Below are 27,348 nucleotides of genomic sequence, written 5' to 3' on the forward strand. Positions count from 1 at the left end.
TTGACTTTTTCACCTTATATTAAGTGACTGCATTCAGTTTATATACTTTGACAGCATTTTCTAGAAAGCCAGACTTAATGCAATTTTCCCATCCTAGGCAGGGTTAGAGAAATGGAAGCCGTATCTTAGTTCACATTATTCTATAATATGCCTCGCCATTTTGGTGTGACTGAACGATGTTCACACTAAAAATGAACAATCCACTAAATGGGCGTGTAAAATCAGCGTGCAATTGGCCATTTTTGTGAATTGCTTTTCAGTAGTACGGAACTTAACTACATCCTTCATGGCGGCGGTCGTATATTGCACCTACTTCAGAAATGAGTGGAGTAAGTATTCTCGGAGCACAGGAGCACAGCATTCTACGGTTTGGTAACGACAAATTGTCGCCCACATGTGCTCGAGTGATTCAGATTATTTTACTGATCTCTGTAGGGCCTCATCGATTATGCTTTAAGTTTCAATTCACAACATCCTATGAGTCACAATAAATAATAAACGTAATACAAATTGATATTAATGACGTGAACGCGTGACCATTTAAAATGATTATGGCCTATTCTTTGTGTCCAGTTTCAGTGTACTTCCCTTAGCCAGTGACATCATCGCGATGGAGGGACAAAGCGGGAGTAGCATAGCTGCAAGTTCTTCAAACCGATAGAAGTCTGAAGACACTTATAACGGCTGGAGGATAGACTCAGGCGAGGATGGGTGCACCGATATAATAAGCAGCACTAGTAAAGATTAGTTTTTTATCATTTCTATTTCTGTTTCACGATGAATGCTACGTCCTGAATGATAAGATCCGCGGATTTAAAACACACTGGATGGAAGAAGAGAAGGCGGCGAAGTGAAGAGACACGACACCGTAGTTTTTGTCTCGTCTTTATGTCTTTCCAAAAGCTGGACTTCTTGAATAAAAGCAAATACAGATAGGACTTCAGAAACGGGATTCTTTCGAGGGAAATCGGTAAAGCTCATAATGAAGAAGAACAATTCAGCAAAGCGGGTAGGCACCGAGTAGGCTAGGGTCCTTTGTCATTGTGTTTTTAACTAACCTACGTGCTTTGTGTTTAAGTTTTTTTTTCTTGAGACGCTTCTGACCGTAGGAGCCAATTACTACATACTGATATTGGTTGAGCACTAATATGCATCATTGTAGCTTTTCATAGGTTGCGGTTTGGGCTGACTAGGCTACACTGCACTTATACCCATTAGTTATGGCAAAATTGACATTCTCCATGGCCTCTAATGGCTTTTGATTTGTATAAGTTGCTTCCTTTTTATGTTTATCCAGATGCCGGGAGGCATAGTTTATAGCCTTAAAAAAGAAGAATCTTTGGAAATTTATGCTGCAGAAGGCTTTTCAGTTATTACACGAAATCTTCATGCTCTCACTGTAAAGTATGGTGTATTCACACAAGGCATGCAATAGTCTACATGACAAAGAAAAATGATAGTGCCTTTAGGACTACACCTATCTGCTTTTGTGAGATGTCTCTTTGGACCCTAAAGACCCATTCAAATAATTTTAGCCTGTTTCTCATTGCACTGTATTTTTTTCCCATTTCTTTTAAAACTCAGGGCTTGCAGGACTTCAACCAGCAGCCTGCTCAACCAGACAAAATTGGGTGGATTCGCAAGTACTGTGGCAAGGGCCTCTTCAGGGACATATGGAAAAGCCGATACATTGTGCTAAAAGGAGAAAAACTCTTCATCTCAGAAAAAGAGGTTAGTTTAGTAATGGTGAGATGAATTTTGCACTTTATTGCAGTTTCTATTTATTATTATTACCATTATTATTATTTTTAAATTCTGCATTTGCTGTTCATTGATCAATAATGGCAGCAATGTCTGCTAGATATATGGCCAGGATTGTTGTTATTGTTGTTATTATTTTTAAATATACCAGGACTGCACATAAAAAGTGTATCTCATGTACTGCTTTGTTTCTAAAAAGGAAAGTGGAATGATTAATAATATTTCAGGATAGCTGAGCTGTTACACTTTATATGGTTAACAGAAGTTATGAAGCTTTACAGATTATTTGAGGATCCCATTTGAAACCTAATGTACACTGGTACTTATAGCATGGAGTAGGCTTCTCTCTGTCAGCCAGTGTTGACCAACACAAGTAAATTGTTAAAAATGTGAAATGGAATAATGTACACTTACATTGTAAATAATTCTAATTAATTATCTGACAAATCAGGTACTTTTGTGTTGCTGATGATGAGGCTCCCATGTTGGTAATCAGTGTTGATTCCTTTAATTGTGCACACTATAATTTAACACAATAAAGTGATGACCCTTTTAAAACAAAGACAATGAAGTTAATCTAGCAGGTGGAAAAGTAGTTAGTATCTAAATGTTGAGTAAGTCTTTAATTGTTTTATTTATGATGTACTTATCTGTAAACAATGAAACCAGAAGGATCAGAAAGCATCTCAGATCTCCTGAGGCATCTACAAGGAATCACCTTTAAGAGAATATGATTCCATGCAGTAAAACAGATGTAAAAATGTTTTTAATGGATGCTTAAAAGGTACCCAATGAGTATTTTGACTGTAAAAGCCATTTCCTTTCCTGCACACATGCACACACAACTGTTAGAGATCTGTGGTCATCTGCTTTACACCTGCTCAATGACTTATTTTAGGAGTCATCAATTGCATGATGTATCACTGACAACACTGGTTGCCTTTGTAACCCTTTTACAACTTTTGCCATTTGAATTGGCAGAAGTTAATATTTTGTCAAGTAGATTTGGTGCTGCGGGCACAATCTAAAACTTCCATTAAAGTGTTGTGTTTTATGAATGTATTGTTGTCTTAGTATGTGCACTTTCCTAGTGCACCTGTTGAGCTGTGCTGTGCAAGCAACCAACTGTCCTCTTCCCTCCCCCTGACAAGAATGAAAATGTTCTGCAAAGGAAAATGTAATGAGCTAAGCAGGGCTGGCCAGCCTACATCACAGGCTTGTTTGTCTTAGCAACCAGGACCAGCTGACTTGCAGTAAAATGTGAAAAATACCTGTCCAAATAAAAATTTCACCACCTAATTGTGAATTCTGTAGTATAAAATACATGGCAATCTATGGTGTGCTGGTTTCAGCAAAGTCAAAATTGTTAATTTTTACTGTATGTTCAGGCTTTTTGTATTGAAGAAGAACAACGCTTCCAGAAATTTTATGTAAGAGTAGTTTTTAGGCCCATGTTTATTGTTATTTTTTGTGTTAGAGCTCCCATTTCGGTTAGTAAAAATACTATTGAGAGATGAAGCTTTGCACTGACCAAATCCTGTGAATGGTTTCTAACTAATTATATTTTAATTCATTTTATGGATGAATGAATAAATAAATCTAAATGTTACTTTATTATTTTATAAGGAGTTATTGAGACTCTGTTGGCTCCAGTGGCTCCAAAGGTTTATGACCAAGGACAACAGTAAAGGCCAAAATTCAACCTGTACATTCATAGTTATTTTAGATGGTTCTGGTAGTCAGTAAAACTAGAAGCAAGTAACAAAAACAGAGTTCAGTGAAAAGACAGCAGTTGCAGACTCTGGCAGCTCCTTGCAGGAACATTCTGGACAAGCAACCAGGATACATACTTGGGGACTAATATCAATGACATTGTCTTGTAAATAACTAGTCCTATTTCGATGTACTCAGATGGTGTCATGTTCTGTATTGTGTTGTTTGCCTGACTATTAGTCAAACGGTCTCCATGAAAGGCTTAACTGGTTTCTATATGCATGAGCAAAATAAATTACCCATTATTCATGTGCAATTTCCTAGCCTAGGCAGTGTGGGCTAGGGCAAAGTAAAATGAAATAAGTTTGAGTCATGTTCATGGTGAAAGCTGTTTGCTGTGCTCAGCATCAGATCAGACCATGCTGAGCCAGCTAATGGAATAAGGAGGATGACCCTTTAAGTTGGAGCTTTCATCATAAGTTTCATCATTGACCAAATGTTTTTCTACAGCTGTCGATACAGAAGCCTTTAACGAAACAATGCCGCTTTTTAAAAATTTTTTAATTTTTATTGCCAACAGTGTCACTATAAACACCTGAAACCATTTCACCATGGTCACCGTGTCACTGAAAAAGTACCCGTTTTTGTCACTAAGAGAATGTAACAGAATCATGGAATCATGCCAGATCTAATGAGTGGCAGACGATCAGTGGGTCACCGTAAATTGAACTAGTGTATTCTTTGACATTTGAGAAGGTTCTGGGAGCAAGCATGATCCCCAGTGCTGGAGTGGGCATGTGGAGGATCAGGTGTCCTGTGCCGAATGGTGTTCTCAGAGTGGGACAGCTGCGAGGAGTGGGTACAGACATGTGGAAGAGCTTATTTTCACTGTTCACTGTCCCTGCACCTTGTCTTACTCTTCATTCCTTCTCTTTGCTCCCTGCTTGGATTTTAAAGGTGGTCTGTATGCTATTTCCTGTGCAACTTTGTTTTATGTGCCTGTGTACTTACACAGTAGTGGTAAATATATAAAAGTTGTATGGTCAAGCTGGTAGCCATAAGCCTGAGTGCATGATGGAATAACACAAGCATTAGTGTAACATTTTACAAACTTGGTAATAAAATTAACTTGTGCAATAAATCAGCAGGAACCTTTTAAATGAGTGTTTGTGTTGAAGAGGAATTAAAAAGCAAAGCAGATGTACAGTGCCTGTACACTTTATGCTCTTCTATTCCAAATAAGTCAATCTTATCATGTTCTTTCATGTTGAAATTATTTCCTGATCTCATTTCTGCATTTTTAGGTGCATGCATGCATGTGGACGGTGTGCGCTTAGCAGGATATTGGTCACATCCTCTATTTCACACTAGGACCTGTTTTTAGGTTGTTGTGTGTTTGATTCATCATAAGCATCTTGTCAGTGTTTCTTTTGAGTTTCACTAGCTACCATGTCATTTTGTTAGGTAAAGTGTGCATGAGCAGCAGAAGACAAAGTAATGGAAGCTTTTTTTTATGCATGTGTCAGTAATTTAATGAGGTTAATATAAACTGTCAGATAAAATTGCTAAATAGAAACAGTGTGGAGGTTGACCACATGCGACGTACTATTTAAAGAGGTGACAGTTTTTAGGTGTTTGGCTCTTTCATGAGAATGTTTACGAACTGAAATTATATTGAATATATGATACTTTTTTGATACAGGCAGCTTATTGACCTTTTATTTTTTAACTACTTTACACACATGGCATGACACTGTATTTGTGTTAAGACCAAACTGGGACTAGGACTGTGACATGGACTATGAAAAAGTGTACATATCATCTTCATTCTAATTCATTTTTATTCAAACAGATTTGAAGCAACTATTTTCAGTGTTCTTTCAGTTTCAGCACTCTTTCCACCACTAGAAATGTGATATTTAATTTCCACTGAATGAAATTGGCAGCAAGAGCACAATTTACAACCTTGTATATTGGCCATAAACTGGGTGGGGTGCACATTTTGATTTATGCATCTTGTTTTGTCTAATCCAGAGAGCTATGAACTCTGCATAATGTGTGTCAGACTCTGAGAGTTCTCCCAGCAGCAGTCACTCTTAGAAATGGAATTTGTCATTGTATGATATCATGTAGAGTAAAACTATATCCGAACAACATGCATCTCTGCCTCATTAACACAAGAGGATATACTAATACTATTACTTGTACTTCTACTACTATTACTACTACTAAATAATAATAATATTATTATTATTATTATTAAGTTCAGTTTGTATAGTACTTTTTACAAACCCAGAGGTGCATTTCATTGTGAGGGGAGAGAGAAGTAGTTTAATTAATTACTTTGCAACCATAGTTTTACCACTGTGATACATTAATTCAGTGCCTGGCAGAAGCTGTGGGGGAAGCAGTACTAATATAAATCTAAATGTTGTCAGCATAACAATTCATAAACATGGCCTGAAATTTCACTATGTGGCCTAGTTGAGAAATATATAAAATGAAGAGGTCCAAGGACCAAGGGGCAATGGATGATGTGTATGTACTTGAATTATTGAATTGAATTATGCACTTATAAAACTTATTGAATATGAATTGTTTTCTATTAATAACCCATGACCAATTAAGTTTTGGCGAGAAATGCCAATAAATGATTTTAGAGTTTAGAAATGAGTATGTCATTGTTTACATATCAAAAGCTCCTGTGAGAGCCAAAAGAATATTGAGGAACCAGTCATCAGGTGAAAACAGCAGATAATTAGTAATTCTTAAGAGAGCGGACTCAGTACTGTGCAGTGTGAAAGCCAGGCAGAAAGGGTTCATACAAATTACTTCTTGACAGAAAAGCAAGAAGCTGTGAGACTACTTCCATGACTCCATTCTGGCTAAGGGAGATTGGAGATGGGTCTACAGTTGGCCAATGAGGATACATCTAACATAGGTTTTTTAAGTATAGGTGTAACAGCAGCAATTTATAGAGAGGGAGGGAGAGTACCTAATAAAAAACACAGGTTAATTGGATGAGCAATAACAGTTGAAATAACAGAGGAAAAAGATTTAAGAAAAACAGTTGGAACTGGGTCGAGCTGACACAAACAGTAAAATGGTTTAGTAATTATGTCATAGGCAACTGTCAGGATTCTGATGGACAGTAGCCTGGAAAGATAAGAACCAGTTACCATTGCGAAATGCTTGTAATTTTGTTTACTTTATCCTGAAAAAAATCCAAAAAGACTCACTGAGGAGTCATGTATTTAAAAAAAAAAATCTTCTTTGACTGTTAATGTTTAATTTTGTGTGGTAGTTGTGCTTAGAAGCTGAGCTTGGGTCAGTTTGTGGGAGCCCTTAGGTTAGTAAAAGGGTTTAGATCTAATAAAACACAGCTGAAGTAAAAACGATTTTAGGCCTTACTTTGAAACAGTTGTTAGATGTGTATAAACCATGTCAGCTTGTACCAGAAGAAACACCTTTTCTTTAATAACAAGTGAAAATATGAGGTTATTGGCACAAAAAATAGATATTTGTGCTGTTCTCTCTGCATTCTGCCTATACATTGCCTGGAGAAGTGACACTAAGAGCTCTGAGGAAGGAAGAACAATTATTCAACAGGTTTAACACATGGTTCAAATAAAATCAGTTTGGTGATCTATTCTGCATATCCATCCTTAGCAAGGCTTTGACCAACTCTCTGACAGTGTTAAAAAGTGTTTGCCAATAAATGACCTTTAAGATTCCTTGCTAGCACTGGTGTAAAAATAGGATTTTTGTCATCATGGTCTTAACCAGATTACCCTGCCAAGAGGGTGCATTCTTTGTGGGATAGCCATGCACTATACTCTGTGCTTATGTAAATAGCTTCAGGATCTTTTGGGGAGTTTGGGGAAAACTTCAACTAGTTATGTATTAGTGTTTTCAGGCTTGAGCTCTTCAGCTCAGTGCTTAAACTTAGCACAAAATGGGAAAAAAAGCTAAATCATACTTAGTTAATTTGACACTTTTTACTTGTTGCTGGATCATTTGCACTCTGTTGTAGGTCATTGTAGGTTGTAGATTTTACTGGGTTTTTTCCTATGTCTGAGCTTTAGGTTTGCTCTTCCCTGCCTCATCATGAGAAGTCATCTATATTCCACCTATCTAAAGATTTTTTCCATTTTGATGCATTATAGAGAGCCATATTCCTGTGCCTAACTTACTGTTTTCCGGCTCCTCTGGCTTGAGTAAATGCAACCAGCTGTTGCTGTGTATCTTTGCTGTCACCTTACACCTACATAGTTTCTGCACAAAATACTTGGCATGGTTAATTAAAATGTAAGGACACATTTCCTAGGAGTTTTTCTTTCTACTTCTCTTTAGGTTGATCTCATAGCTTCACAAACATCAATTCCCTGACTTTGCTATCTCTACAAGATCTAACACTAATGGAAATAGATATTTAAATGTCATGGCCTAAAAGAGGCCAAACAGTGGCCAAAAGAGAAAAGGATCCTCAAATAGGGAAAGTTCTAAATGGAAAGAAGCCAGTCCCACTCTTATTCTGCCCGTTCAGGCTACGGAGTAATAGTATAAACTGAAATATACTACTCTGCCCTTTTTTGGTCCACATGAATGCATGTCTTTTTCCTCATGTACTGTGGTGTGAAAAAGTGTTTGCCTCCTTCCTGATATCTTTTTTTTGCATGTTTCTCACACTTAAATGTTTCAGATCATTAAACAAATTTAAATATTAGACAAAGAACACAAGTAAACACAAAGTGCAGTTTTTAAAAAAAAAGGTTATTATTAAGGGGAAAAAAAAATCCAAACCTACATGGCCCTGTGTGAAAAAGTGTTTGCCCCTAAACCTAATAACTGGTTGGGCCACCCTTAGCAACAACTGCAATCAAGCATTTGCGATAACTGGCAATGAGTCTTTTACCGCGCTGTGGAGGAATGCTGGCCCACTAATCTTTGCAGAACTGCAGAATTGTTGCAATTCAGCCACATTGGAGGGTTTTTGAGCATGAACCGCCTTTTTCAGGTCATGCAACAGCATCTCAATCGGATTCAGGTCAGGCCTTTGACTATAGGCCACTCAAGTCTTTATTTTGTTTTTCTTAAGACATTCAGAGGTGGACTTGCTGGTGTTTTGGATCATTGTCCTGCTGCAGAACCCAAGTGTGCGTCAGCTTGAGGTCAAACAGATGGCCAGACATTCTCCTTCAGGATTTTTTTGGTAGACAGCAGAATTCAAGGTTCCATTTACCACAGCAAGTCTTCCAGATCCTGAAGCAGCAAAACAGCCCCAGACCATTACACTACCACCATCATATTTTACTGTTGGTATGACGTTCCTTTTCTGAAATGCTGTGTTACTTTTACGCCAGATGTAATGGGACATACACCTTCCAAAAAGTTCAACTTTTGTCTCTTCAGTCAGAGTATTTTCCCAAAAGTCTTGGCAAAACTGAGATGAGCCTTTATGTTCTTTTTGCTCAGCAGTGGTTTTCGTCTTGGAACTCTGCCATGCAGGCCATTTTTGCCCAGTCTTTTTCTTATGGTGGAGTCATGAACACTGACCTTAACTGAGGCAAGTGAGGCCTGCAGTTCTTTGGATGTTGTTGTGGGGTCTTTTGTGACCTCTTGGGTGAATCGTCGCTGCACTCTTTGGGTAATTTTGGTCGGCCAGCCACTCTTGGGAAGGTTCACCACTGTTCCATGTTTTTGCCATTTGTAATTAATGGCTCTCACTGTGGTTCGCTGAAGTCCCAAAGCTTTAGAAATGGCTTTATAACCTTTCCCAGATTGATAGATCTCATTTGTTCCTGAATTTCTTTGGATCGCAGCATGCTGTCTAGCTTCTGAGGATCTTTTGGTCTACTTCGCTTTGTCGGGCAGGTCCTATTTAAGTGATTTTCTTAATTGAGAACAGGTGTGGCAATAATCAGGCCTGGGTGTGGCTAGAGAAATTGAACTGTTTTCCAAAGATGTGATAAACCAGTTAATTTATGTTTTAACAAAAATCACTTTTTCACACAGGACCATGTAGGTTTGGATTCTTTTCCCCATTAATAATAAAAACCTTCATTTAAAAACTGCATTTTGTGTTTATTTGTGTTATCTTTGTCTAATATTTAAATTTGTTTGATGATCTGAAACATTTAGGTGTGACAAACATGCAAAAATTAAGATATCAGGAAGGGGGCAAACACTTTTTCACACCACTGTAAGTGGTTCAGAGGACATATGAAGGACGATTGAAAGATAAGGATTCATTTAGTATCTGCCAGACAATTTTATTCTAGAGACATGAGGACAGTGGATAGTGTGATAGAACTTGTTTTTTTGCAAGTCAAAGGGCAGAGTGGTACACAATGCCAAGCTTAAAAAGCACTGGCTGCAAAAAGCAAATGGCTGACATTTGGCAGCAGCTACAAACATACTGTCACCTTTCTATCCACAGGCAGCATCAGGGTCAGACCTGATTGCCACTTAATCTGTACTGCCAGAATAGTAGCTGTACTGTCTGTGCAGTCTGTCCCTGCTGTGACAGCAGTGATGCAGTGATTGCTAAAAACTAAACATAGTGCTGTAGCAAGACTGCCTCCCTGCTCTTCAACTGCATGAAATTGATTGTAACCTAATGTGATCTTTCCTCAGGGTTTTGCAATGCTGAAGTCAGGCCATGCTCTTCTTCCTTGTGTACATGCCTAAAGGGGTTAAGTTTTGAACTATTGTTTTTTGTTGAATTTCAAAGTCAGCTCTACAGTAGAGCTACTATCTGTTCATGCATAATGTAAAGGTGCTTATGGTGTTTTATTCTCATGATCTGGCCTCAGTAGGAATAGCTTTGATTCTTAAAATCCTGGATAAAAATTACAACACTTCTAGTCCTTACACAGTAATAAAGATGTATTGACAATAAATATCACTTTCAGTTCCACCTATTGTATAAGCCATAAAACCCTTTCATTTCTAACCAGAGAATGCCTGGATTACCCTTGTTTAACTGACTGGCAGATGTAACCCCGTCCCTGTAAGATGACCACCTTCTTAAGGGTCAGGTCTGAGGGTGGTACGATGCAGGCAGTAGCTTTGTCCCCACACTGCTTTTGGACATGTCTCCAGGGTGTTCTGTGCACTGTGACTGTTGCCAGCATCATGAGCTGACACACAGCATGCCAAGTGGTTTACATTATAGGCAGTCTGCTGTATGATCAGGGCTATTCTTGCCTTGGTCTAAGTGATTCTGCCATGAGTCAAGCCTGCAGAAATAACTGATGCATTGGATTAGGTCTGCAGACACTGAACAGACCTTTATTGGTATCGCAGACAAAAGCAGGGAGAGCATGTAATAAAAAGAAAGCTGAACTCTAAATCAATTAGGTTTCGGTATGAACCAAGTGCTGTGAATTTTCTCCCATAAATTTTGATGGTACAAGTTGTGAAGTATGCTCAATGAAACAAATATAAGACTTTGCATTAGATATCTTAATAGAATTTTAAGATACATTTGATTCTTATGCTTCAGCATATTTTATAAAAATTCACAGGGACCCAGTGTAAACAGCTGGTAACTGGCTATCTCAAAATCAAAAGATCATTGCAGTAGCATAATATTCATCTCTAAAAGTGAATGCAACTAACACAAAGTTTCTTGGGGAAAAAAGAAAAACTTCAGTTTTAGACCCACCTAGAGTCCACCTCAGACATGGGCTGCAGTAATAGATTATTTTAGTAATAGAGTATTGTACCGAGTACTCCACTGAGTAATCAGATAAGAAATACTTTGGCTTTAAAGAGTAACAGTAAATATACAAAAGAGACTATAAGACCGCTTAACATGATGACCAAACTAAAGTGGTTTCTAATTAGAAAAACATTTTTATTGCATAAATTGTCAAAACAACCAAATTTAATTTATTTAAATACCATATTACAGTCTAGGTTTAAATAAAATATGTTCTGAAATGCAAAAACAAAGAAGTAAATAAAGTCAATTTCAATATATTAAAAAGATATCCTTGATATGTTTCACGTGACTTGTTGATTTGAATAGCCAACATAAAATAGTTTGTTTTACACATATGAAAAATATAAACCGGATAAAACAAATTAATTGATTTGCTACTTATCCTAACCTTTACAGGCACACTAAGCCAGCCACAACATTTTTTTGAAAACAGTAGCTAAATTTCTCAGAACCCAGATCAGTTCCCCAGTGTACAAAAGATGATTCCCCAACAATTAATTAATTCACTGCTCATTCACTAAATTCATTAATTTGTTTGAAATTCTGTTGTATGTAACGTAACTCCAGTCCATTTACTATAATGCCTACTACATAGATCCAAAAATGTAAAATTCTACATATCTGCCAATAAACATCAATCAATTGAACAATCTCACGTAGTTAGTGAACTAGCGTTAACTACTTTCCCAACTAACCTTCTGAAAAACAGGAGTGGCATAACTGCATGACCTCCTGAGTCATGTACGATCACCCTGCTGGGTGAACCTCTCCTGTTTCTGCAGTGACAACCCAAGCATGATGGTAGGGACTTTCCGGACTCTGGCTAGGCATGATGTCTGTCTACTTTTAAGTAAAGACAGATGTTCGTCTATCATCTTCACTAGAACTCGGTCGACATTACTACTATGAAGATACTGGATTCTGAAAGCTTATACTTAGCCTCCCCATCGCTTGCTTATAATAAGAAAATATGCAAAAATAAAGTCACATTTGGCTTCTTTATATTATCTTCCCACCATTCTATGGTAGAAGTAATACAATATCACCTTACCTTAATTTAGTATTTAACTACTGAATCCGTTGTTCGCTTTATTGATGTTTTGGACATATTTTGCTCAAGACACAAGGGGGCATAGAAATATTGTGTGTGTATAGTTATATGGATTAAAAGAGGCTTTGATGCAAATAATTTGCATCATTCATTTTTAGTAAACAAGTTACTCGAGTTTCTTTCAGCCCCACCTCTCTTGCATTCCAGAAGCAATGCACCAGGATCTTTCAAATAACAGTCAAGTAATATGAACCTGAGTGGTTTAAATGTCTTGTGCTTTCTTCAGGTGAAGGATGAGAAGAAAATCCATGAGGTGGTTGACCTAACAGACTATGAGAAGTCTGAGGAGCTTCGCAAGGCCAAGAGTCGGACCAAGAAAAACCACAGCAAGTTCACCCTCCTGTGCTCGCAGCAGCCAGGCAACACTGTAAGTAGAGAGACAGTATGGGGGAGGATGGGACTTGCTTTCACAGGAGAGCCTCCTACACAGGCTTGTGCTGGGTGCATTAATTAGACACTTTCCAGAGGTAATGCTGATCAAGGAGGGTTTAAAATTGACTGAACAAGATGGGTTCTAATAGTAAACTACAGTATGTAATGAGTTATATTCTACATAAACAGTAAGGCATGATATGCCAAATGTACACCCCCAGACTTGGGTCAATGTGGGGTTTTTCATCATGTCTTGTATAATAAGCTTTCAGTAAGAATGTTTCAGCTAATTGGCTTTTCACAAGCTACCGTATCCCGTTCATGTAACAAGAACTTTACACTCCAAGAGTCCAATACATGTCTCAGATAAGTGCTACAGCATACTTGTTCCTTTAATCATTGTTGAATTTCTGGGACTTATGCACACAGAGAGCAAAGAAATATTTTGAAAGAATAGAATCTGGATCCGTTTTCAGCATTTCTGAAGGTTAGAGGAGCATGATCAGTCAGAGGAGCTGATCAGTCAGATGTAGCCCAGCACTGAGACAGATGGTTAATTCTGAGGCCTGGGTTTATGGGCATCTAATGGGGAATCTGTTAGTGGCGCACGCCACCACGTGGCAAATAAATCCCACTGCTTCCAACAGCTGCTCCCGCAGAGTGGTTCAGGAGAACGACTCTCGATACCCCATCTGACATAACCAGTACTGTCAATTGATGTTCACTCTTTGTTACCAGATTGCCAACCATTATGGATTGACTGTCTAAGTACTGTTCTATAATCAAAGATACAGAGAAGGATTTTGGATGTAAAATGCATATTAGCTTGTATTGTAAACAGCTGTATGAATGGTCGTATTGTAAACTGCTGCTGTCATATGTTATGGAGTTGTGTCCTGTGATTTGGTGGCTGCTTTCTACTACTTTTGCTGCCTTTGAGGTTTGGAGCCAGAACCATATAACTGTGCTTGGCCCACTGCACATGTAATGTAGGTTCACTGAGCACCAAAAATATATTTCAGGTACTGCTCGATCCAGACACTTTTTAAAATTCCTGCATATGATGTAGAACTGCAAGGTATACATTGGTCCTGTCAGTAAAGATCTATGATACATGTGTCATGTTAACAGTAATATGTCCTCTAGGTTCCAAATCTGGTATTCCTGGCTGTCAGTCCAGAAGAGAAGGAGTCATGGATTAATGCCTTAAATATAGCCATCACAAGGGCCAAGAACCGCATCCTGGATGAGGTGAATTAAGAATACATGTGCACACACATCTACACGCACACATGTCGCTCTCTGCTCTTGCTCGTGTTCAGTCATTTCAGAATAACCTCAGGACTTCTCAGAGGACTGACATATAATGCTAACCACACACTGCTACCCTCACATTCCTTTTTCAAAGCGTAGTGAAACCATTTGCTTTGTTTGAAAACAGTTGGAATTATTTCAGATGATAGCTATGACTGATTTGAAGTATGTATAACCTCAGTGTATGTTCTCTAATTCAAAATGTCATGTGAGACATCCATCTTGTCATCTCAACTATCCATTTATCAAATTCAGTAGAGGTAGCTATACATACTGTTGGAAGTACTGAAAAGGCAACGCAACCATAGTGAAAAAGGCTTGACTGGAAATAAGAGTAAATGTACCACACAAGTGTGTCCTTGGATGCTGACTGATTCATGCTCCATACTGAGTCCCTAAAAACTCTTTTGGAGCAGTTGGCCAGGAATGGAGTGAATAAAGTCAGCACACAAAGGCAGCATCTTCTTGCCCCAGTGGCCTGTATATTCTGTCCACATAAGATCAGGATTTTCAGGCATGACTGCCCTTCCACAAGTCCGTCAGATGGGGGGCATAATGGCCTCGGTTTACTGACACACACATTTACTGCAGGCACAAATAGCTCTAACCTAAATAGTAGATATTGTGTCGCACTACCCTAGCATGTTTAAAAGGTTTTAATGGTTTGCCTTTAAGTAAGGTATTAACCTAATTATATATTGTCAGCAGTTTGCTTGTGTGAATTGGGTTATTTAATTTGTAATTTTGCTGGATTCCTTAATCCTTGGTCTATCTTTATGCTTTTTATACTACGCTCACAAATCTACTGAAAATCGAGCGTTTTGCAACAATGTCATTATTTCAAAATTTAAATTAAATATTATTTTCTATAATAATAACAACAATTATAATAATAGTAATAATAATAATAATAGGTCAGATGCATTATAATGAAGGTCCAAGTATGGTTTAGTGTTATAAAGCTGACATTGATCATGTTGTTGAGTGTAAGCCATACGGTCAAAATTGTCTTGACTTCAAGCAAATGCTTAAAAGTGTAAAGAGGGAACTGTGCAGCATGTGGGGATGAGCCACAGAAAACTGAAACATACGTTTAAACACTCAACTTGAAATACTTAGCACGCAGGCTAACAGGGTTAAACACCAACAACAAAGACTCATAAACGATAGACTTTTATACATGTAAACTAATGACAAACAACGAGGAGCAGGTGTGGAACACAGGGAGGGTGTGGCCATACTGATGACACACACACACACACACACACACACACACACACACACACACACAGGGAGACGTTTTGGAGGAGGGGCAGTATTGTGATAAAAAGTCTTGTACTGTTTCATACAACTGGGCAAATAGTAATAGTAAACATTAAATAGGGTGTCTCCCATCTGCTACCTAAGCATAACTGACTATAATTTTATTAATAACCAATAAACTGTGTTGTAGCTACTAACTGTTAAACAGTTCAGAAAATGTAATTGCTAGAATAAACAGAGTGACTAACAAAGCTTATTAATGGTCATCAGGGCTAGAAGCTTTAACTTGGCTTGTATCATTTAACCATTTCTGACATTGAGTAGTGTTTCTTATTTTAACCCATCCTCTTTGTACCATTATGCAATTCTTCCCCAGTTTAGCACCCTAACAGTCAAGACAATAATAAGTTGTGTCTGCCTCACCAGTGTTCTTATGTTGTGCATTATTTTTGCTTTTGCATTATGATCATGACATGGTCAAAAACTAATTTTTCCTGATCATATTGTTTATGCAGTATTTGTTTTAATTAGAAAAAAGGAGATACTGGGATTCACTACAGTCATCCACACATTATAGATCCTTCTTGTCTCCATGTTGCTGCAGTTTCTATGTGAAGCCAGAGACCCCATGTGGCCTCATCCTTTACACTCAGCTCATTAACTACTTTATCAGTACACAAACAGGCTACTGTGGAGGCATGTTGCTTCCTGCTCTCACAGTGTGACTGATCTTCCCAATCGAATCCTCACACATGGATCTTTAAATTCCCTTCCAGGTTACTGTGGAAGAGGTAAGCTGTCTGGCCCATCCCACACGGGACAGAGCTAAGATCCCCCACACTCGACGACTACCTACCCGTGGGCATCTTTTGGCTGTGGTAAGCAGTCCATTTATTTACAATGGAGCTACATTAAACATCTCAAGGAGCCATTAGCAACATGCACTTTTATGTGTCACAAATCTTGTTATACGAGTCTTTCCATAAATTCTGTTTACCATTATAGCAATTTTATTTGAAGCCTAATCTTCCTGTGCTTTGCAGGCCTCAACCTGCACATCAGATGGCATGCTGACACTTGACCTTATTCAGGAGGAAGACGCACTAGCATCTGATGAACAGGAGACCTGTGAAAAGAACTTTCTGTGTAAGCAAGACAAATCTGTGAGTCCTCTCACCTTGAGCCCTGGGGCAGAAAACTGCAAGTTTTCCCACGGTGCTGAGGCTTCAGGGAAGTCCCAGAGCTTGCCGCGAAAGAGCGAGAGCTCCTGGGACTGTGCAGACATCCAAGGCAGAGTGGCTACAAAGAAGCTCATAGTGACCGAGAAGTGCCGATGCGTCTCCATGGATGAGATTCTGTCGCACTCAGAGGTACAGGCCACCAGGGCTGTCATCCTGCATAGTCCATTACCAGCTTCCGCACAGTCAGTTGAACGGCTACAGTACCTGATCACACAAAAGCTGGAGAGGACACATGAGCTGCTGAGTGAGGTGCGTGCTCAGGGCTGTGTGGGAAACTGCAGCCTTGCCAAAAACCAGAGTGTGGAGGAGCAGCGGGTGGAGGCTGAGCGGCTGCTGGAGGAGGCCTCCTCGGTGTGGGGGCACGCCCGTGACGTGCTAGGGGAAGTGAAGGAGCTGCGGGCACTGTGCAGGCAGCTGGACTCAGCCTGCTCTACTGGGCTTGCCTCCTCCATTAGCAACAAACTGAAGAACCCACAGCACACAAGTTACAGGAAGAGCATGATGTGAAGCATGGACAAGGCTGAGGCTTTAGTCAAAGCCTATTATGAGATAAGTTATTAATTTAACCAATACAGTGATCAGTTTTAATTTTAATTGAAATGCTCCATTGTCATATAATATGCCACAGTGATCTTTGTGTTACACGCATTTGGGTAAACTCACCAGAGATCATTGTGAGATTTAAGTTACACAAGTCAGTTATTTTAAATTGTACAAGTGGACTTTGTTCCTCGATTACTAGGGCTGAGGGCATATATAAAGTTGATTGTCACGTGCAAAACCCAAAACATCAGTGATGTGCAAGGACTTTGCTGTAATCTAGGCATTGTTGTGTGTTCCTGAAACTGCATGTGCTCATCATTCTAACATGCTATTTGCTTTAGTAAACCTGGATCTGGTTTGCTGCTCTTTCTTTGGTGGTTGGGGTTTGCTACCAAGAGTCAGAGAGAAATATCCAACTGGGCTCCACTTAGACTGGTTTTAATCATAGCAGTTAACTAGGGTGTATATAACAGCAGAACTAATTGAAGTGCCAGCTGTAACTGCTGTGCTGGAGCACTTCATGATGTGAACCCATATGAAAGACAGCAAGGTATGCCAGACAGCGGACATAATGGGAAAACCACAGTCACCATCAGCCTGTTACAATGCGAATGGTTTCCCTCTTTTGCTTATACACTGGAACAGTTATGGTTCAACGATGCTGCATGCTCTCTGAACTCTGTTTTTTTTATACAGACACACATATGCACACACACGTACACACAGGAATGGTTGACATCATTATGTAATGTACACAGGATAAGCGAGCTGCAGGCAGCAATGTCAGCTGGCCTAGAGAAGAGGCTCATTGTGGAACAGGTGGAGAGAAAAGCCAATTTGGAAGTTATGTCATTTTCTGCTTGATGTCTTTCTATGTTCTCTGCACGCTTTCTGCAGATGTATCCCCAAAAGCCATGCGTACTCATGTTATTATGAATACTGACAATCTGGTGCCAGTGTGTTGCTCTTGGTTTGGAAGGAGGAAGCAACAGAGCTGCCGTTAGAACTAACACTCGATGCAGTGAGAAGACTAGGGATGTCTATCTTATAGGAGATTTGCACTATAGAACACTGTAAAATAAGAGTGGTACTGGCAAGCTATCTTTTAAAGTGTAAGGAACTGAACAGACAATCCAACACAAACAGCAGCTAAGAAAACAGACAAAGCCAGTCCCTAAGTGGCATTTCCTAAAAGGCTGGTACGTAGGAAAAATAAAACTCAAAAACTGCCTTAGTGAACGTTCAGATGGCACATACGATCAGTGTGTCAGTTTAAAGAATACCGCTCATGTTTGTCATAATCAAAATCCAACATCCAGGATGCCTGCAACAAAAGCAAAGGTGAATGAAGCAGTGGCACAGGGGCCTTTAAGTCAGACCTGATCAGCTTGTGCAAATCTTTGCTGAACTTTGGAAAACTATGCAATGTTGCATATTGGCCTGAAATGTAACAGGCATCAGGAATTACTGGAAGTGTACAGAATGGTACTGTACCAGACCAAAGGGTATGTGTTGCCAGTATCTAACACCTTGTTTTACAGTTGCTAGCTAAATGAAGTTTGCACAAAACTGGGTACAATTTATTTTGTTCTGTCACTGAGACTTGATTACAACCAGTGTTATTTTTTGTACATTTTACTGTAAATTGCTTTTTGTAGAGTGAGTAAAGGTATTCTAGAATTACTGCTATTTCCCAAAATGATTTACTTTTACTATGCTTATCTGAAAAAAAAAAGTTCAGTATCATTGTCTGACTCTGGGGTCTCATGGTATCATGTTGAAACCTTGTTAGCATTTGAAAATTTAACAAAGCACAATACATTTCTGTCCTGGGCATTTTGGCAGTCTGTGTAATAGATATTCTGTTGACCCACTCATGATTCAAGTGCTACCTAACATTCCTAGACTAATCAGAGTTTCCTACTAAATGCAATGTTATTGCTATGAAGATACTGACAGTTTCTGTATTTCACAGTTTGACCAGCAAATGTGCTTTATTATGCATATGACTGTAACAAATGAAAGTGAACATATTTACTAAATCAGCTGTTAACTAATGACATCCATTATCCAAAGTGCCCAGAAACTATTAGCACCACAGAAAAGTACATCAGCTCAATCCTGACATTGATCTTTGATGTTATGCTATAGACAAGGCACTGGTTACAGCCAAATTACTTCTGTACCTACATAGTCATGCATTAATACATCACATCTTTGCTTTTTTAATGAGAACAAAAATATTGTGAATGCATAGAACTTAAGAATTCCTGTAAGCCATAATGGAGTTAGAAATTTTTTTTCTGGACTTCTTGAATTTTATTAAATTAATTAATGTAAATTAGAGGTTATGTAATTGGACTCCAGACTGAATCATGAGATGTGCTCCTAGGAGACATTGTAGACTTTTTCAACTTCCGCTTTTGCCCAGTCTGTTAAATGTTAAATGTACTAGGACAAATGTACTAGGACAAATCTGAAGAGGTTCCAAAGTGTAGATTAATTGCTCTAAAATATGTAGGGAATTAAGCAGGATAGAGTGACTGGAATGTTAATGATCATTAGACCCTGATCGATTGGGCTCTGATTCATGGATGACATCACCACCATTGTGATGCAGAATGGTCAGACTGCTGGAAATACCTTTTTATTGCATACACCTTAATTGCATAGGTTTACCTGATTAGGCTACCTGGAGGTAGGGAACAATTTGTGAAATTCATTCCTCCCCTCAACTCTCATTAGCTCATTAGTCTGAATGTATTACAGCAAAGCTGGATAGAGTTACTTGTGAATATATAAATGTAGCTGTTGCACTTAGGTTTTTATGCTCAGGACTGGTACATCTCTGATATACTTGAGACACATTTGTGCAATTAAAATATTCTAACTCCATAACTCCATTCAATGTTTATTGAGTGAATGTGTATTACATTTTGACAGCAATAGTAACATAATTCTTTAGCTATGCCAAAGACATTCAGCAGACCAATGCTCCGAAGCCGATTTCAATCAATTACAATAATTTATTAAGGAAGGTAGGTACACAAATAGTTTGTTCTTTTTTTTTTAGTAGTCTTTCTGTTCATATACTGTTGTCTTGATCAGTAACAAGACAGAAAATGCAAAATATGGCCAAAAAAACCCATTTAGTTCTGTGTGAATATATCACCACCAGAATATAAAATTAATTTATTTTACTCATGTGGCTCTAAAACGTGCTGAATACCCTTACATTGAGGGCTTTTTTTCTTTAAATGCTCAAGAACCATATAATTTTGCTGTATATAAAATATATTGGGTTTTACTTTGTAGTAAACAGCCTGTAGCTATCCCCCTAAACAACCAAAGCAAAAAAAACAACAACAAAAAACATTACCTACCATTAGATTTCAAGACACAAGACTTTAAATTCCAGTGTACATAGAAAAGATTTTATTTGATGAAGGCATTTGTTGTTACTAAAACCTTACATTTCTTAACTGATCTGAATATTCATTTGAAATAAAAGTTTTAAAGTCCTAATGACATGTAACAATGTACCTATTTTATGATTTTATTAAACTGCTGTAGTGGGTACAGGTAATCCACTTAAACATCACTGAAAAATATGTTCATTCAATTCCAGACAGTGTTAATAAGAAAATAATTTAAACAAATCAACACCACTCAGTAGTGTACAGGTGTAAAGATGCAGTGAATGTTGTTAATCTAGTAGAGAATGGTGCAATGGTATGAATTCTAAGTAAATGTTACATACATACATAGCATAACAGAACCAGCAGCTAATGAGATTTGTGCAAGTTGTGAGCAGGAGCCAACTGACTGGTGACATTGCACTATCTGAGGCAGGAGTACGTCAGCAACACACTCAAGGGGTGGGAGGCTGTAAGTGTAAGTGTACTGGTGCCGGAGCTCTGGCACCAGACTGCTTCTGCTTCTAATGATTATCAATTCTCAGTCTGAAAACATTTCAACTTTGTGACTAATAGGGGAGTTAAATTGTACTTAAAACAACAGTTAACCTACCGCACTTTCTAGAATATTTTGCACTTTGAATAAACCTGACCAAAAATTATAATACATTACTTAATAACACTACTATTCATCAAATATGTTATTGAAGGTTTTTGGTCCTTATTTTTGAATTTATTTTTCGCCCATCTCCCCTATAAATTATCTTGAATAAATAAACATTTAGATTTTTGCAATAATCCTGGTGTAAGTACCAGTTGATAAGTAATAAAGATATTTTATCATAGCTGGATTATTTTACATTTAACCATGGTGGCAATAATTCTGGCAGATGCTGTAAAATGTGTCACACTACAACACACAAACACATTAGGGGTAGCATAGCCAAGAATGACTGTAGAACTATGAAAAATCTTTGAGGAAGTTTGTGCATTAAAAACAAGTATCTTGGTTGAGCTCATTTTTTAATGCAGAAGTAGAATTGTCTTTTACACATAGCAAAGCACAGCCATTTTTACTGCCCACTTATCACTTTAAAGGAATATCAAATAATCCATTTTAGGGTGATGATTTTTTTTAAAGCATTCTACTGGCCACTTGGATGAACGAGCTATCCATAAGTGTATAAAATATGAAATAACCAGACAATGCCTTCTGGGATTATTTGACTAGTGAATAATTGGGAATGACTGCTGAGGTAGTAGCAAACTGTAATTAATCTTTTGGACTCTAGCAAAGCTGTTCATTACTTCCCATGTATGCTCTCATAGGTTGTGACCAGGGCACTGGTGAAAGGTTCAAATAACTGTGACTTAAAAGAGTACACAGACAAATATCATCCTGCATAATTCAGCACTTTTATGCACAAGTGCCTAACATTTCTAAAGCTAATATTATGCCAGGAGCATAATAATGAATAGAACTGTACACATATGCTTTTACGATGTATTATATATTATTAGAATTTATGTCAATTCAAGTGAAAAACTATTTATTTTGAAAGGGGAAAATCATTGTACAATTGTGATAATGCTTTTTCTAGACTGTTGTCTTTCATAACTATCACTTGACCAACAAAGTTTTTATTTTTGTTTGTCATAAATGAACAGTCAAAGCGCTGTCTGTGCTTTGTTTGCTGTGTCTGATATTTGAGCACCAGGTGTCCTCTGGAAGGGCTGAAGGTCAGTGCAGGGCCACAGGCATTTATGAGATCAGCCATTAAATCAGAAAATATTGCATTTTCCATTCCAAAGCTTGCTTTTTGGATGGGTATATGGACTGCATGAATTCAGACAGTTATGGCCCAGACAAGTCAGCCACCCTTTATCTCTGCTTGAAGAATCATAAGCTCTAGAGCTATATATCTGCAGTATTGCTAGAGTTCTACATAATGCAGTGTAACAGTCTGCTTAACGAAAGTCAGACAGACGTAGGTGTAGCCTCATTTTATCATCTCTAGCACCACCTGCTCACAAATCTAATCGCTACATATTACAGGAGGCAACTGCCCTTTCATGTTTTATCGATTTGACCAATAGGGGCTGGTAGTTTTACACAGCATACTTTATAAACCGTCTTATGCAGAACGTTTAGGCGAGAATTGCTCCTCTTTTATTAATACAACAAAGGACATTTTTAAGCCAACAATGTATGTACAACTGTGAATTACAATGAATTACAAAGTCAAACAATGTGGACGTAAGTAAGCAATAGATGGCAAGATTTTTTGGAAAGCGCTGAAACCTCCATCTAACACATTTTGAAGACGTCACGTTCACCAGTTTAATAAGCAGTCACTAGGAGGTAGGAAGTAGGAATGGCGATGGCAGATCTTACGAGGGATGTAGACAGTTCCTCACATGCAGGTGCTTAAATGTAATTTAAAAATAAAACAACAACAACAACAACAACGAGGGTGAGGGTAGGGCATTTACAGTGTCAGGCTGTCCCTGAAATAATGTCTCTGGCATAATTTTCCTAGATGGTGCTATGTCCAGTGCTGGGACGGCTGTATCTACGAAAAACAAATCTCGTGTTAACATTAAAAAAAACCATCCCGTGTTCAGGATCCACACAGCTATTAGCACTCAAATTACGTGTTAACTGAAGCAAAGAAAGGCATGAATTGTGCCAGAAGAAACTTACAAATGCACCTCTGATTCCAGTCACGTTGCAGGGCGACGTGAAAGACCTCAAATGCACCCAGGTTAGGAACGCACTGCGCACATTTTAAATAAATGCACGCTATTTAGGGAACGTTGTTAAGGTGTAATGTAATCCTCCTAGTAATAACCATATTTAAAAAAAAATTAGCAGTAGTGTAGGTTATTTTTCTGCAACTGTATCCTGATTGTATCCTGATTACGTAACGCCATTACATCTTAGGTTTATTCCGTTGCTGCTCAACCCTGGCAATATCATACCCAGCCTCAGTTAATAAGCCAGCACCATATAATCTTGCAGAAACAAATATGCACATAACCAATAGCTAAAAAAGCACCAAACTATTATCTAATTCTTCTGATTATTATTATTATTATTATTATTATTATTATTAACATCATACATCTAAAGCTGCCAAAATGTCATCTGTTTTGAATCTTCTAGACCTTTTGGCAGCCTTTGACACAGTAAACCACAACATTCTTCTCTCTGTTCTCCCCAGGCTTGCTGTGACTGGCTGTGCATGGAAATGGTTTCAGTCCTCTCAGGAAGGACGGTCCTGTCAGGTGAAATGGAGAGGATGCACATCCAAACCATATAGACTCTCCACTGGTGTTCCACAGGGCTCAGTATTGGGCCCCATTCTCTTGTCTTTGTATACTCATTATCTTCGTCATGTAATATCTTCTCATGGTTTCTCCTACCACTGCTATGCTGATGACACTCAATTATTTCTTTCTTTCCCACCCTCTAACATGCAAGTCTCCAGATGTATCTCAGCATGCTTGACTGACATTGTGTCATGGATGACAGCCTACCACTTGAAGCTCAACCCCAGTAAAACCGAGCTTCTGTACATCCCAGGCACTCCCAACCCTTACAATGACCTCACAGTATTCTTCGAGAACTCCCTGGTATCACCCTCCGAAGCTGCCCATAGCCTGGGCATAACCAGTTGTCATTCTCAACTCATGTTTCTAATCTAACCCAGTCTTGCAGATTTCTCCTTTGTAACATACAAAGGATTCGGCCCCTTCTCTCGCAGGAAGCTACCCAGGTGCTTATGCAGTCTCTTGTCATCTCAAAGCTAGACTATTGCAACTCGCTACTGGTCTTCCTCTAAAAGCCATCAAACCTCTACAACTTGTCCAGAATGCAGCAGCACGACTGGTCTTCAATCTTCCGAAGTTCACACATTACTCCGCTGCTGCGCTCCCTTCATTGGCTTTCAGTAGCTGCACGCATCAGATTTAAAACCTTGATGCTAGCCTACAAAGCCAAAAATGGACCAGCCCCTTCATACATGAGGTCAATGGTCAAAGCCCGATCCATACATCGAGTACTTCAAACCTCAAGTATGGCTCAGCTTGAAATACCATGCTTCATGTCTCATGGAAGACAAGCATTGAGACTCTTTTCTGTCCTGGCTCCAAGATGGTGGAATGAACTTCCACTTGCTGTCCGGACAGCACAGTCCCTTGCAGTCTTCAAATGCAGACTGAAGACCCATCTATTCGTGGAATATTTAAATGACAATTTACCCTGCTCCTAAGTACTATACTATACTTACTACTTATTGTAGGGTATTGTTTATTACACTGATGTTGTCTAACAAACTCTAGCACTTATTGTGTATTACACTTATCATTGTTTAAGATAGACCTTATGTATTTTGTATTTCTAGGCATCAGCAGTGATCCCTGTATTTCTACAGTATTCTAGATCATTGGCATATTGGACTCTAACCTACTTTACTGGCTAGGATGTATTCTATGAGTAAATGACAAAGCACTTTTGTAAGTCGTTCTGGACAAGAGCATCTGCTAAATGCCATAAATGTAAATGTAAATATATATGATAGCATATTATTGTGAGCTCTGAAGTCTAAACATAATGCAATGTTTCTAATCATCATCATTCAAATGTCCTCTTCTGAAATGTTATTATTTTGAGTTGTTTCTGTCCTATAGTAATCCACTATATAATTTTTTATGAGAATTTAGTTTAGGAAGCTATATAATGAAATATATTTTAATTTTACCATCATAAATTATTATGCAGTATTACAGCAGTATGCAATTTGTACACATAAAACATCTCTAAAACTGGTTTATTAATGCATAATGATATTGAAATGTAATAGCAAAGTATCCAAAATGGTTCTTAATGTAGCTAGATAAATTATGTTAGGCTGTTATTATCAAGTACCAAGTTTTCATTAAAGAAATATTTACTAGCAACAAATTATTTTAACTAGCCAGAGAAATTTCACAGGGTTGCTAAGCAAGCACTTAGTTTGCTTGTGTTGTGCCAGCCCATCAAGAGCCCCTTGTAGCCTATGTTTAATGTCTAAATTCCACTTATTGTTTAGGGATGCACACCATATATGTGTGACACTTTAACTAGCACAAACGGACCAGTTGTCATCACCCATTCCTCCTCATGTATTACTGTGGGAGTTGTCTACTTATAACTTGCAAGAGATGTAGTCAGATGTAGTCAGATGTAGTCGTTTCCAGGAGCAAGGTATTTTAGTACTGATGGTATTAAAGGTCTGGACTCTGTGGTGGCCAATCCATGTGTGAAAATGATGTCTCATGCTCCCTGAACCACTCTTTCACAATTTGAGCCCGATGAATCCTCGCATTGCGATCTTGGAATATGCCTGTGCCGTCAGTGAAGAAAAAATCCATTGATGGAATAACCTGGTCATTCAGTATATTCAGGTAGTCAGCTGACCTCATTCTTTGGGCACATAACTTTGCTGAACCTAGACCTGACCAACTGCAGCAACCCCAGATCATAGCACTGCCCCCACAGGCTTGTACGGTAGGCACTAGGTATGATGGGTGCATCACTTCAGCTGCCTTTCTTCTTACCCTAATACACCCATCACTCTGGAACTGGGTAAATGTGGACTCAGCCGACCACATGACCTTTGTCCATTGCTCCAGAGTCCGATGTTTATGCTCCCTAGCAAATTGAAGCCGTTTTTGACGGTTAGCCTCCCTGACAAGTGGTTTCCTAAAGGCTACACAGCTGTTTAGTCCCAGTCCCTTGAGTTCCCTTCGCATTGTGTTTGTGGATATGCTCTTACTTTCATTATTAAACACATCCCTGAGTTCTAAAGTTGTTTTTCTATGATTTGATTTCACCACACGTTTAAGTGATTGCCGATCACAATCATTCAAGATTTTTTTCTGACCACATTCCTTCTTCGAAGATGATGTTTCCCCACTGTCCTTTCACTTTTTAATAATGCGTTGGACAGTTCTTAACCTGATTTTGTTAGTTTCAGCAATCTCCTTAGATGTTTTCTCTGCTTTATGCATGCCAATAATTTGATCGTCCATTCCATAGGGCTGATCGTCCATAAACGTCCATTCCATAGGGCTGATTCTCAAGATTGCAAAATGTATTTTGTATGGGGATAGAAAATTAAAACATAATTTGAAATCCATCAATATATACTTTCATATATCTTTGAATACATAAATTGATAATGTAGCCAATGCTTTATTTAACAATATATTTAAAAGTTAATGCGATGGAGCATTGTAATAGCTGGAGCATTGTGTTAGATTGTAACTGTCACTAACAAGTCTTTGTTGTTCCTGCCACAATTAACATACTCATCGCCCGCCTCTCAACCATTGGCATTACTAATATGGTTCTTGAATGGTTCACCTCCTATATTTCTAATAGATCTAATAGATTTTGTTGTTTTTGGTAAACACAACTCGCACACTGATAGCATCACTCAATTTGTTCCCCAGGGATCAGTCCTTGGCCCTCTGGTTTATTGGATCTCTGCCTGTTTCATTGGATTACCCTCGTTGCCTGTTCCCTGTCTGTTTTGGTTTGCTTCATTGACTGCCTTTTGGATTTTCAACCCTGGCTTATGTGCTTTTGATTACATCTGTGAAATTCCCATGTTCTCTAAGAAAGCTGCATTTGCCTTACCGTAAGCAACTACATCTAAGCACATGCTCAGACTGTTACAATAATCTATATGCTACCCCTTGGTCAGATGATCCACAGGCTTAGTCTTTATTTCCACTGTTATGTTGAAGACACTCAACATTATTATTAACACCAAGGCTAACACTACCCTACCACCTCCCGTTTTACTTTCTAGTATCCAAGATCTCAAGTAACGGATG

General features: G+C 38.4%; 1 protein-coding gene across 6 annotated transcripts; it reads left to right on the forward strand.

The window, feature by feature from the left end:
- Window positions 1–215: 215 nt before the first annotated feature.
- plekho1b (pleckstrin homology domain containing, family O member 1b) lies at window positions 216–25,429 on the forward strand. 6 transcript variants are annotated; one of them, XR_014116903.1, is made up of 9 exons: window positions 216–329; window positions 574–1,009; window positions 1,585–1,746; window positions 12,541–12,681; window positions 13,833–13,937; window positions 16,040–16,141; window positions 16,307–23,228; window positions 23,688–23,751; window positions 23,948–25,429. XR_014116903.1 is itself a non-coding variant. In XM_027002748.3 (7 exons), the coding sequence occupies exons 2-7, from the start codon at window positions 983–985 to the stop codon at window positions 17,009–17,011; spliced, it is 1,242 nt and encodes a 413-aa protein (XP_026858549.2). In that variant the 5' UTR covers window positions 216–329; window positions 574–982; the 3' UTR covers window positions 17,012–25,429. The 6 variants fall into 6 exon arrangements, 3 of the variants coding, with proteins under 3 accessions (XP_026858549.2, XP_026858558.2, XP_081552379.1); XR_004776591.2 differs by having other exon boundaries at window positions 16,307–23,751; XR_004776592.2 differs by having other exon boundaries at window positions 23,688–25,429.
- The last annotated feature ends 1,919 nt before the right edge of the window (window positions 25,430–27,348 follow it).

The sequence above is a fragment of the Electrophorus electricus genome, chromosome 14 (genome assembly GCF_041902795.1).
Source record: "Electrophorus electricus isolate QZ-2024a chromosome 14, ASM4190279v1, whole genome shotgun sequence".
NCBI lineage: Eukaryota > Metazoa > Chordata > Actinopteri > Gymnotiformes > Gymnotidae > Electrophorus > Electrophorus electricus.

What these genes read in the sequence shown, in the direction of transcription:
- plekho1b (XM_027002748.3), top strand. Translation starts at nt 983, where the DNA reads ATGAAGAAGAACAATTCAGCAAAGCGG. An exon ending in AGAACAATTCAGCAAAGCGG is followed by an intron (nt 1,010 to 1,584) that starts GTAGGCACCGAG and finishes TTTAAAACTCAG; the next exon opens with GGCTTGCAGGACTTCAACCA. An exon ending in GTGGGCATCTTTTGGCTGTG is followed by an intron (nt 16,142 to 16,306) that starts GTAAGCAGTCCA and finishes TGTGCTTTGCAG; the next exon opens with GCCTCAACCTGCACATCAGA.